This window comes from Ptychodera flava, chromosome 9, assembly GCF_041260155.1.
Source record: "Ptychodera flava strain L36383 chromosome 9, AS_Pfla_20210202, whole genome shotgun sequence".
NCBI classification, from domain to species: domain Eukaryota; kingdom Metazoa; phylum Hemichordata; class Enteropneusta; family Ptychoderidae; genus Ptychodera; species Ptychodera flava.
This window is the reverse complement of record NC_091936.1, coordinates 33,546,359-33,559,801: the sequence shown is the minus strand read 5'-3', so window position 1 is coordinate 33,559,801 and position 13,443 is coordinate 33,546,359. Positions and strand designations below refer to the sequence as shown.

The 13,443-nt window shown below is 37.9% G+C and overlaps 1 protein-coding gene across 3 annotated transcripts in view; it reads right to left on the bottom strand.

Annotated features, from left to right (window-relative positions):
- LOC139140750 (gamma-aminobutyric acid type B receptor subunit 2-like) overlaps nt 1-13,443 on the bottom strand; it is a 74,161-nt gene that overhangs the window by 35,191 nt on the left and 25,527 nt on the right. For 2 of the 3 annotated variants that reach the window (XM_070710144.1, XM_070710145.1), the window contains exon 1: nt 10,067-10,930. The exons of the other annotated variant lie outside the window; for it this stretch is intronic. In XM_070710144.1, coding sequence (XP_070566245.1) covers nt 10,067-10,414 — 348 coding nt within the window. In that variant the 5' untranslated portion in view covers nt 10,415-10,930. Of the gene's footprint in view, nt 1-10,066; nt 10,931-13,443 lie in introns of those variants that run through there. 3 annotated transcript variants of the gene reach the window in all.

Sequence of the window (13,443 nt, the reverse complement as noted above, 5' to 3'; positions counted from 1 at the left end):
TCTACAATCCCAAAGCACTTGCTTTACTTTCCAGATCTTCCGCTTGTGCCGTTCTCGGCTCCACTGAGACACTGTGACAGTATATTTTTACAAGCATAGAAGACTATAAACAAATACATTTTTGTAATGCAACGCGAAGTACACATATCATTTCATTTGTTTTTCATTGTCACTTTCGATTATTTCAAGTCAAATCTGTCCGTTTCGTTATGAGTGTAAAGGGCGCATGCTCGTTAAAGTTCCAAAACAAATACAAATGAAATACTCATATATCTCTTGTGTAATTCTGAATCATCAGCACTCAACCTCTTACTGAACGCGCATGGCAACTAACAATAAATCATATAAGTGTATTCATGCCTACGTCACTTTTAGCTGAGTGAAATGATCACTTCTGCTAGTGTACTTTGAAAAATATCTAAAATGTGCAATCCTGTATTTGAATGCCACAGAAAGTAACAAATTACATGTATACCCTAGTGATTAAAATTCGGAAGAAATGCTGACTACTTTGTCTTTTTTCTTCTAATCTTAGAAGAGAATTGATAGTTATAATTTAAGAAGGAAAATGTGAATATTTCATTCACTGTTTATATGTATATCTTAATCCTAAGCATATAACATCTGGCAAGCTTTAGTTGAATTTCTATTCATCTCTCGAGACGAGGATTAAACGGATTAAGATCATGCTTGCAGCAAGAGCGATCCGCAAAGTCGCTTAGGCTCTCTGAGTGCGTCCTGTGTTAATCACCAATTGGTCCTCTAAAGCCACAGTGTTACTAGCAACGATACGGCACGTCTACCATCGTCTGCCATAACATTGCAGCAGATACTTCGTCTTGGTTCAGTGTAACTCTAAATTATTTATGCTACCTAAAATGTCTAAAAAATCTGAGAGTAATCAATATTAATAACCACAATAATACAAGCATTGGACATCGAGTATATATAAAATCGAGCGCAAAATTTGCAGTAATAGAATGGTTACTTCTGACGGTACATCATGACGAGAAGTTCCGTAAAACACGGTATGTCTCACCGTATTTAACAGCAAGACTGGTGACAATGGCAGTTGACAAAAGTGTGTATAGCAAAACACAAATGTGTGAAAAGATGAGGCAGTAAATGCATGTCATGAAAAGTGTCGATGGTAAATGCACTGGTTTGTGTAGACCGCCCCCTCCCTCCGCATGGCTTTCTCGGCAGCAGTTTCCGGCTGGCCAACGCGTCCGCTGCAGTATATTCCTTCAATTTACTATGTTTTGATATTATATGCCCACAGACTTGGAGCAATTCTAGGATTTGTAATGCACGGCTAGCTAACGCTCTGACATAGAACGGCGTTACGGAAGTCTTGTCGCTAATCTTTGAATGCTTGTGAGAAAAGTAAATTTCGAATGAGTGCACTGCAAATCTCCCCTCTGAAGGCGTGTGCCGCAAATGTACAAACGAGTAAAAAGCGAAAGTTAAACGGTCAACCCGTAAGGCGTAAGTGATAAAGATGCAAAGTTTGAAAGCTGTTACACTCTAAGAGCTCGACTAATACAAAACATGCATTTTTAAACGTGCACTTTTGAGAAACACACTCAAAGGTCGTGAATTGCAACAGCATAGCTCCTGAAGGCACGCGTTTATTTGACCTTCATGTGTTCAATGTACTGACTAATACACTTATGGTGTGCATTGAAAATACTTCGTTTGACTCACATCGCCGCCCCAAATCGCATGTTAATCTCAAGAAATTGTACGTGATTTTATCTTCGTAACCAATAGCAAATCATGAAACCAAAGAACAAATTCACATTATGATTTAACCAGTGTTTCATCAATTAATGATAATAGTATGATATTGTTTGTCATTAATATATGATAGGTGCATGTATCTTGTGTTTACAATTATATATTTTTTATTAAAAAACATTAAAACATGGAGTCGACACTGAAATTACTTTAAGTGCTTGAAGAATTTTATTTGGATTACAAGCTAAGATGTTATCGGTACTGCCTATACTATACATTATTCAACAAACATTGAAATTCAATCAAAGACCTTCGATAGAAAGCAAACAAGTCGGGAACAGAGTTTACTGTCAGAAAAGCTCTCTTCTTGCTTTTATCCAAGCATAACAATAAACTTATCTGATTCAATCTGATTCACGGTCATTTGAAAGATGTATTCACTGTACGATGTAATCCACCTTTGTATGAAAAAAATGTCTTTCACTTTTACCCTGTCCATGGTCAGTTGTATTTTTTGCTTTTGCCTGTTTTTATTACTTTTGACTGATCTGGTACAGGACTAGCAAAACAACGTGTGATAAGATCATTATAATATTATACATATTACCTAACCTCTTTAGAGCATAAATATTAATGTAAAAAGGTTTTAATGCGAAATTTTCTTTATTTAGGAATTTCTCAATTCAGTGGTATGTGCGCCAACAAAAGCATATTGTAGAAACCCACAGACTGGCGGAGAATGCGAACAGAGTGAACTACGCAAAAGTGCAACCATCACAATCAGAGAGATTTATGCATGCAGATCGTACAACCAGTGATTTACTGTTTGTCAGACTCATCATTTGGTAAACACCCGCGGAGGGTATTTTGCTCGTTCAAGGCTGAACAGGCCACATAACATATCCTTTAGAGCTGTGTTCAATTTATTATCTGGTTCTATGAGAAGCAATGGGCAGTCTTGCAAACAAACTGTTCCGTTGATGACACATTGGCTATAATTTGGTATGGGGCAGGATACAGGTTCATGGGTGGTGTTCATTACTCTTGCAATTTATAGATAAAACAACATATTTATCATCGTCACCCGTGAGAGCATGTGAAACAGCCCTCCTCGTGAGTAAGTCGAATGACCCTGACCTCATATTGACCTTGTAAACGTAAATCAAGGGATGGTATCAACTTTAATTCGCTCGGCAGCGCCAGCCATGATTTGTTTACAGCTGATAAGCGACAGTCAGAGAATAATAAGTCCTCATTATTGTTGATTCGTTGCAGTGTCAGATTTGGAAAAAAGGAATAATATTGTGAACAGGAAAAACACTCCAGTGCTAACACAATTAAATGATATAATAGTACAGTAAAGCCTGCCTAAACTGAACCATTTAGGGACTGAGCAAATTGCTCGGTATGGAGAGGTGTCTGGTTTATGGAGGTCTTTTTAACATAGAGTTCTATTGGAACAGGACTGGGAAAAACTTCAGTTTTGACAGGTTTCTGGTTTAGACAGGGTTCAGTTTAGACAGGTTTCACTGTAGATAACAATGCCTGTCAAACATTTATAAAATGTCATGGCTTGACTATTGGATATCCAGACTGGGCTAGAAATATTTCAATATCATGATTGAAATTTTAACTCAGAGTCTCCAGGGAATCATGTCTTCAGTCCTCCAGTTTGCTGTTTTCCTTTAATGATCATGCTCTGATATATATATATATATATATATATATATATATATATATATATATATATATATATATATATATATATATATATATATATATATATATATATATAACCGTACACTCTGTGCCCAAGTTCAGAGGTTGCCATACAGCCATTATGGTGATAACCGGGAGGGCACATTGTATACATTTTGTGTATATATATATATATATATATATTATATATATATATATATATATATATATATATATATATATATATATATATATATATATATATATATACATACACGTCCACAAAATTGTATAGAGTATACAGGCAAGTTGCCAGGACAAGTTGTCAGGCATGACCACTCGCATGGCCGTATCGTACTTCAAAGGATATGACATCGTTCCGATCAAATTAAATTGGTAAGTGCACAGACAACAAAAATGGTATGTGTTACGTGTAAGGCAGAATTCACGGAGCCCAGAGCGGGAGGGGGGTGGGGGGTGGTTCCAACTCTTGAATTGTACGGCACTTTCTGGTCAGCTGCTTGCGCAAAAAGACCACATATGGAGATGAAGTTGGAGACACGTATATAAAACACAAAATGGAAAGGTTAGACTGCAAACGCATATTACGAAAAGTACCGATGGTTAACTCATCGGCGTGTGCTTTCTTATTTAAATCACATGTAGGCAAGGCGATTTCCAGCTTTGCTTGTTCTCTGCCGTTCTCGTTAGCTGCTAGTCGCCTATGCATCTGAACTGATCCACTGCCATAGAAGTGGCCGACATGCGAAATTTCAACGCGACATCCTCTAGCAGTCGTACGGGGTGATTCGTTCACACATTTAAATACATTTTTACGGTTCTACAGTCAACTTACACGGGTTGTATATATATGTACACCATACATTAAAAACAACACACATGGATGTATACATACATACATACATACATACATACATACATACATACATACAGTTGTGCATATACACACATGCATATATTATGTATAAAAAACTGAATGAACGTTCACAAGTTGTTGTGACATACATGTATTGGACTACATCACACACTTGTATACAATAAATCGTGGGAGTCAAAATGCGTATGGGTATACAAAGACGAATACATATATATATACAGTATAGACTGGTAGGACATATATACTGAGACACGGACCGTGACTGAGATGACTAACTGCTAGCGAGAACAACAACAAAACAAGTAAAGGTCGAAACGTAGCCATCTCTACATCAGATTTGGGCGTGTGATGCGTGGCTGGTAAACGCAGTCACTTGGAATGCGCGTTACAGGAGAGTTACCGCAAATTTGTGGAATGCGTGTGAGAAACATAATGTCTAGAATGCGTTCTCACGAGCAAACGTGAATGGCAAATGTATAAACTTTAAAGCCACGAATGTAAAACGTTCAACCCGCAAAGATCAAGTTAAGTGATGACGGCGAACAGGTTGAAAGCTATTACACGGCAGGAGCTCAACCTGTAAGAAACAAAGCATGTTAAAGCGTAATTTGGAAAAGGCTCTCAAATTGGTTGCCGAATATCTCCAGAAGGCGTGCAATGCCTTGACTTGCGTATGTTGCGCTAAATATACCGTCCAATACCCAGGACTAGCTTTCCATGATGTGCATGGAAAATACTGAATAAAGTAGCACACAGATTTGCCTTTGTTATTAGGGAAAATTGTCTGTTTTAATCTTTGTACGTTCTGTCAGAAATTGAAATCGACAAATCAATTGATACTGCAATTTGGCTTGTGTTTCATTATTTATTGATAATGGCTTTCGAATAAGGACTGTGCCATAGCTGCTTTTTATTGTTTGATAGGCACACGAATCTACAAATATAGATTGAAAAATCATTGAAATGTAAAAATGGACATTTAAATTATTCAAAATGCTTGAAGTGTTTCATTTGGAGTAGATTAAGATATTATACATACTTTATATATCATGATTATTTATGGAAATTGAAATGCAATCAATGTGCTTGGACAGAACACAAATCAGACTAGAACACAGTTTATATTTATAATGGGTTCTTGCTTTAGTCAACACACGACATACTCTTGTCTCATGCATGGCCTTGTAAGACCTGTATTTACTTAATAATATCATCTGTCGTATGAAAATATTATTTCAGTATAATCTTCATTTTTTGTCATTTATTTGCTTTTAATGTTTCCGTTAGTGTTGCTTTGGAATGATGAAAGAAGACTAACAAAACAACAGGAAATGAAATCATAATACTGATATGCTTCTTGTCATACCTACTTAAAATTTATGAATATTCGGTCAAAAATATTCAACAAGCATTTGTCTTTATTGTAGTTACGCCTATGCTGTGCACGCTAATATACAAAATCACAGACTACCGCAGAATGAGAATAGGGCGAACCAAGCGATAGGCAACCATCACAATCAGAAAGATTTATGAATGCAGATCGTATATAGAACTAGTGATTTACTGTTTTTTCAGCCTTGTCATTTGGTAAACACTCATAGAGGGCATTAGGCTCGTTCAAGGCGGGGCAGATCGTAAAGTCATCGAAGGAAAAAAGTTATGAACATACTCATCGGACCGCTGTTCAATTTATCATGACCTTGTATTGTTTAAATAACAGTATATTCATTACCGTCACCTATGAGAGCTGTTCGAACATATACAATAGCCCTCCGCGTGGGTAAAAATAGATGACTTTGACACCACAATGACCCCATAAACGTAAATTACTTCATTGATATACACTTAAAGTTACTCTGAGCCGACAACCCGGCTTTGATTACAGTCTCTAAGAGACAATTATAGAACAATACGTAATCACCATTGTGGCTTTGTTGTGGCAAACTAGGAGAAAAGCGATGATGTTGTACCCATCAGTTTTAACACAAACAAATGATGTAATAATAGGTTAAATCGTCTATGACATATTCATGCAATGTCAGGGCTAGACCATTTGATATCTAGACGGAGCTCGGAAGGTTGATATTGTGGTGCACATTTTAACCTCTGTATTAGGGGAATCGTTTCTTCATCACTGTAGTATTCCAATTCTTTCTTCTGCCAAACTGTGCCACAGTTTTCAAACGTGTGGTATGCAAACCTTGTTAAAATAAATCTTGCCGGCTCATCTCCTGTATCTAATGGTCGATCTATCACCGTTTACCATCACATATGACTAGATTGGTATGCTGGTGAAAGGTAACGGTTAGATTCATTCTGTATAGGGGTTTCAGATACTGTTTCGAGGAGGTCGAATTATTTCACCTTTATGAGGATTCAAAATATCAGTTCAGTCTCATTTGTTGTTGTAGAACATTGCTCTCTCAAGCGGCTGATCCATTTAGAAGTCTTTCCAGACATTTCATCACGAAAAAGATGGTCTATAGAGGGCTTTGCTGTCTGAAGAAGCCTACATATTTTCTAATTATGTCCCATAAAGCTTCAACTAAACCCCATTTACGCGTAACCTTTCCCCGTCTGTAGTATATTTTGTCGTGCATGGAATACCTTATCGCAGTTGTTTGACAAGTTGACCCTTCCACGACCTTATCGAGTTTTAACGATTTGTTTGCAGAGTGTGGCCAGGCATTTATGTGGTCTTACTTGTTTATCGTTCGCAGTGCATTTACACGATTAAATGTGTTTATCATTGAAAGTGCGAGATAGACACACAGTCCATGAACGAAATACGCCATTTTTTTTACTTTCCACTGCGAAAGCTAAATATACACACGAGTCAAGTACATAGGTTGTCTCGTCGTTAATAATTCAGTTTACTTTAACAATGTCAATCACGTACGATTGGAATGCGTACTTTTCATCAACTGCACTTTGTTAAATAGAACGGCGTCCTGGTTGTTATGGACAGTAAAATCCTGAAAATACCACGCGACTACTGGCGATCCGAAGACAGAGTTATCTATACAGACTGGAGATCTCAGCAAAATCAAAACATGAAAATTGAGTTTTAGAGCAAATTCTCCTCAATGGTTCCATGATTGGGACCACGTCGAAACGCTCTACCATACGTCCGCGATGTTGTATCGAAGATAGGAACATGCTGCTTGCTATGGCCTCTCGGTACATTTCATGGATCACTTTTTCAAGAAAATAATAGGTGTATTATGGTACAATTTTATTAGAGGAATTTTTTTCGGATCCTAAAGTTTGACAGTGTACTTTTCAGGTAGTGAGCTCAGGTCTTATCTTGAAGCTTGTGGAATAAAAGTTTTCACCGTATATGAAAATCGAAAACTGATTTTTTCCCTCATAGACTTAAAACAAAGTATGAAAGTCATTTTGAATTTCAAATATTGGTAAATCGTAGGTAAATTGTGTCTCTAACTCAAAGTTTCGCACGATGGTTATGCAAATGAAAAGCGAACTCTAATTTTCAAAGTGATAACAGACCAGCCAATGATAATCATCGTGTTTTCTTAATTCCGTATATTATGGAAGACATGCTGCTTTAGTTGAAGAGATAACATTATCCAGAAATTGCAAAATACTATTTACAAGCTTTTGAAGTTTGCAGCCAACGTTTTAAATCGGTGGTTTCTTATTTGATGCATAGGATAGGTTCTTTATGAATGTGTACATATCCCGCGTGTGTTTGATAACAGAATTGGCGTACACATACTGTGTGTCGATGGCACACACTAGTAATCAAGTCTATTTGAGAGAATCTCTGAACACAGAACTACCCGGGCATGTGACGCCAACTCGTTTGAATAGAAGTGGCTTGTAACTTTCACCGGTATTGTACATTTTATCGTAGCCGGTCCGATCTGCACTGATCATCTCTGGCATCTGCCTTATCCCCTCTCTCCGCTGGTGTACACTGCATCATTTAAACTTGAATTCTGTACTACGAGTAAACACACAAAGACGTGTTTACTTTTCGTTTGAGATTGTGTAAATATGTCTTCTTTATTTCGAGAAGTGATCATCAACGACCTTGTTAATATTAATACATTTTAATAATTGTTCCTGGCTTCGTTTAATTAATCAATTGAATGTTATTTGTTTTTGAATGTCAAGCGACTGTCTGATATTTGCATACTGGGTTGCCGTCGTGCGCATGTAGAAGAAGACAAATTGCTAAGTTACATTTTTAGCGCCATCCTGCTTGCGTTAATATCTTCCAAGCGAATCGACTACCCATTCCACTTACACCAAGCTACCGTCCAAAACGATCTAAATGTACCATTGTCACCATACGCTAATTAGACATATCATTTATGTACCCCTTCGCATTTAATCTTCCGATCGGTCGGACAAATGCGTCAAATAAAATACATTTATACCCAGTCCTGTGACGTCAAAAGTAATTATGGACATCCATCTTCAAAATTTACAGCCGCCGAATTGCAATTTCCCCGATTCCCTGGGGAACGTAATTTTAACGATGGCATATCTATATTTTTGCATATGTTGATCATAATGTACGCTTCAAGAGTAATTATCTCTACACGCTCATGACAGTTTGTAAAATCATAATATTTTCCTTGTTTCAGCTTACTGTTAAGCTATGCACTTTAACCTCTTCCTTTTGTATTGTACAGCGATATTATTAGAAGTCTTTTAACTTTGCAGTGTTAACAAATTGGGGAGGCACAAAACAAACAATATTAATATTTATAATTTTATTTTTCAACAGCAATGCTTCCGCTGACGCGAATGATTGCAATTGACATTTTAAAGTGAAATGCGACTTTTGCTTGAAAGATATATTAACCCTTTGAGCGCCAAATTCCATTTTTGTTGGCCTTATAAAGTATACCCCAGTCAATTTTTGTCAGATTTTTGCCAAAATTTTAATAAAAGACTGTGGCCAATAAAATGTTGTGTTCGTTTGATCCAAAATTATCAAAAAATTTACAGAAAAGTTCATAAAAATTGGTGAAATGTTGCACTAAAATTTTGGTGGGAAATATACAGCACTCAAAGGGTTAAAGGCTGGGGCATGAGGGAATTGTTCTAAAGAGTCAAGACGAGTAGCCTAGGCTAGGATAACAGATACGATATCAGAAATTTCCATCTGATATCTCGCTTTGTATATTTGGTTTTGATCCTTTCAAATCCTACCTTTCACGGGTAGTGTCAGATTTCATATAACTCTCTATGGTATGTGAGAGATAAACCTACATCAGTGTGCACGTGACATTACATGTCATAACAATATCTCTCCGTATGATAGACGATTTCTTTATATTCGGAGAACCCTGGAGTTTTCCCCTGGTCTTGGCATGAAAAAAACCGAATTTATTTATGAGAAGTGAAGGTTCCACCCTGGTATCGCTCCTTCAAACCTCTGTGAAATGTGAAAAACCGAAGGAGCATCACTCTAATCAAAAGGCTTCACACGAAATTAATATCATTTGTGCCTCACGTGATCATGGTTAGAAAAACATTACTGAGCTTAAAAAAATATGAAGTCGACTGCTTGAATGAAAACAAATGTTAGCAGAAAACCCGTTAAAAAACCTATGCCAATCCAACAGCGTCTTTTAACAGTTGTGGGGTTTAAGAGAATCCGAGGATAAACTACAGCTTGTAGAGCCAGTATTGTTTTCGCATATTTACAGAATGCATTTTTTTCTAGTCCAATATTGGAAGAAGTTAGCTTACCTTTGTGTCGTAAGAGGTCATTTGCAGTCTGTATCCGTCTAACACAATGTCATTCTCATTGACGTGAGCAAGGGCCAGCTGGATCGCCGGTCTAATAGCCCAGGCTATGTCCTGCTCCTGTCTTTCCGACGAAAATGGAAACAAAGCGGCGAAATGAATATCGGTCCTGTTGTTACTCTGCGATATTCCGCTGGCACTGTACCGTGACGGGGACCAGCACAACGCGATGGCCAAAACAGCCCACAGCCAGGCGTCTGACGGAATCATCTTCACCCTTCGGGCGGCTATTATCGATTTGGTATACACGTATAACAATAGTGCTACTGCAAATTCTCGTATTGCTTGCATGGAGCGCAGACGATAGAGTTATAGACGCGACCACGGCATCCACATTTCTGATCGCCGAAGTAACGCACAGTGTAACGTCGTGATATATCAGTTCACATTGAGTGTGATCTTCAGTTGATGCAAGAAAAAAAAATGCACCGACGATAATTTTTGTGAGAAACAAGTGATAAAGCTAAGAGCTTCCGGAATGAACATAACTTGACGGTTCCGCCCAGAAGTACTGTCTACCACGTAACAGAGACATCGGATATTGGACATTGGTTCGCGAAGTACTCCGTTAATAGTCTCCAAGCCAAGTCTTCAAAGCTAGCCGGCTACATGCAACAGTCATAACACACCCGTGTTGAACTATGCAGGTCTTCCGTTATCGTCCTGGTGCTTGGCATGAAATAAACACAGAGAAGATAGTCGAGACAAGTAGGTATGTTTGGCGATACGCTGCACAGGTCATCGTCACTGAAATACACCATGTTGCTCGAATAAGCTCCTCCTTTGTAATGGGTAGTCACAAATGGGGAAACATAACAAAGTGATCGCCGAAGGAAGTGCGCCCCCAAAGACTCGCTACGTGATCAAACTATCTGTGATCAAATATATGTAGCAATGGTATCAAATTGTACGGCGTGGCAAATTGTCATGGAAACCGTTAAGCGCGCATGTGGGAATGTCTAAAATGGAGGAAAGCTAAACGATGACCGAAAGTTAAAATGTGCAGAAAAAGAACTATCATACTCTTGACACTGTCTTATCATACTCTGGTCTGAAAATGTCAACACAGAAAATAATACTACGCCAAATGGACACCGTAGTCACGTGTGCGCTTGTGTGATTTCTTATTTTATTCGAATCGATGCATCTCTTCGAATTGAGTTGCAGTGTGGATGTATAAGTGAGGGTCTTAATTCTTGCACATCCAAGGTAGTAGCGAGCAGTGCATGGGTCTGCTGAAAACGGTACGGTGTGTGCATGGAAAACAATGAGTTGTAAGTGTGAAACCCATTCCATGCATGGGGCTACCAGGAGAGTTTGTCGTATGTGTCAAACAATACATTTGGAAGCAATACGACGTCATCCTTTTAATGCGACATGATGCAAATAGAAACTTGGTGAATGATTTGCATCGTAGTAATACCGTAATATGTGCTGGTAGACTCTAAATCTATAATGTGCAATAAAGAAATCGTGAACAGGGTACACACGTGGCCACTTTACTATTGATTAAGCTCACTTGATGCAGTCAGTAATTAACATAAAGCGTTTTCATTTCTATGTTTTGTCAGCACATTTACCATCAAATGGAATAAGCTTACTACACGAGAAAGAAACACATTATATCAAATAATGTAATCATATGAGGCAATTAATATATTTTTTCCATATGCCCGCTCGATTTAATAAAAAAGAACTACACTTAATATGCTCGGCAAATTGAATTAGGCATTCAATGATAGTGTGTCGGTTTCATTTATGTCATTGATATCTTAAATGAAAAACGTCTATATTTACCATGCGTAAATGGTGGATGGGTTTTGATGAACAAGTTATGAAGGTTGTCCCGTCTGAGGTCGCAGAGATAAAAGCCTGCGTTTTCTCGACGATAGCAGCTGACTACAAGTTATCTCCAATTCATCGTGAGAACACGTTTACTTTCAGTGCCCATGTAACAATGGGCTAGCTAGGTACTCGGTTCAACAGGGCAAACTTCTAACCTAACCCTATATTGTGTACCTTACATCATTTGCATTTGCCATTATCCTTTGAGCGCCAAAGTCAACTTGTCACCTTTATAATATGTATCCCAGTCAATTGTAGCCAATGAAATGTAATGTCCATTTTGTTCAAAATTATCAAACAATTACAGGAAAATCCATAAAAAATGGTAAAATGTTGCACTAAAATTTTGGTGGGAAAATTACGGCACTCAAAGGGTTATTTGATTGATCAATACATCTCCACTGGCTGTAGGGCACGAACGTGTGACATGTGATTACGCAGGTTGTCTCTTGAGCTCTGGTGTCGTTGACATCGATGAAAATCCTGACATTCTGATGTGTACACACATAAAAGACAAGGGGCACGAAAAGACTGCGAAGAGACCTGATCAAACTATTTATAAAACTGGGTGTGTGAAATACATCATCAGTGCTGCCTTGGTGTAAGACTGGTAAAATCTTATTGACGTCACACCAAGTATGGCGGTGGTATCTTACAATTCGTCAGAGTTGTATTGCGAGATTAACTTTCACGGGCTACTCCTATCTTTCTGTGAAATTGAATACCGAAACACCATCCCCTCTCGTTGAAGAAATTACTTTGCCAAACACGAGCAGAAAAGAAATATCTGGACACAGGCGCTGATCTCAACTGTGTTTATAGATGAGACTAGCGATTCGACCAATAGTCGACCTAATTTTTTAGAATTCGTTGAAGGTTGGAAGAAAAAAGTAATATAAAAGCGCGATGTTGGTGAATTAATATCAATGACGGTAATTTACCAGTAATGGATGTAGAGGAGTTGTAATATTCTTCCTAGAGTTTCCGAGATAAAACGCGCCGTGAAAAATTAGAAGTAGCGGAAAATTGATATCAAAGGAGTCAAATCATCACAGGTCAACCGCGATAAAGAGAGATATTATTCAAGAACTTTGTCTCATTCCGACTCTCTGATAAAATTGTGACAGCTGCTTGGATGAACTTCATCTGAACCGCGGATTATCGATGAGATCATAAATGTCTACGGACTCATGCCGCCGATAGAAATAAAGATTATTTACGACGCCTTGAAAGTGTTACTTGCGAGTGTTTTATTCTATTGCGTGCATGGTTTGTATGTTGGGTTATTGCATCTGCTAACAATTAAACAAGTTACTACATATCAGCCAGTAGCTGAATCGTTTCAACACTGGATTCTGTACAGTATGCGGAACTCCAGGGTGAATTGAAATTGCGTTATATTTGAAGAACTTTGTCTGTCTCCCTTCACACTAGTTTTTACAGGGCTTTGACGAGTGGATCTAATCTAACATTAA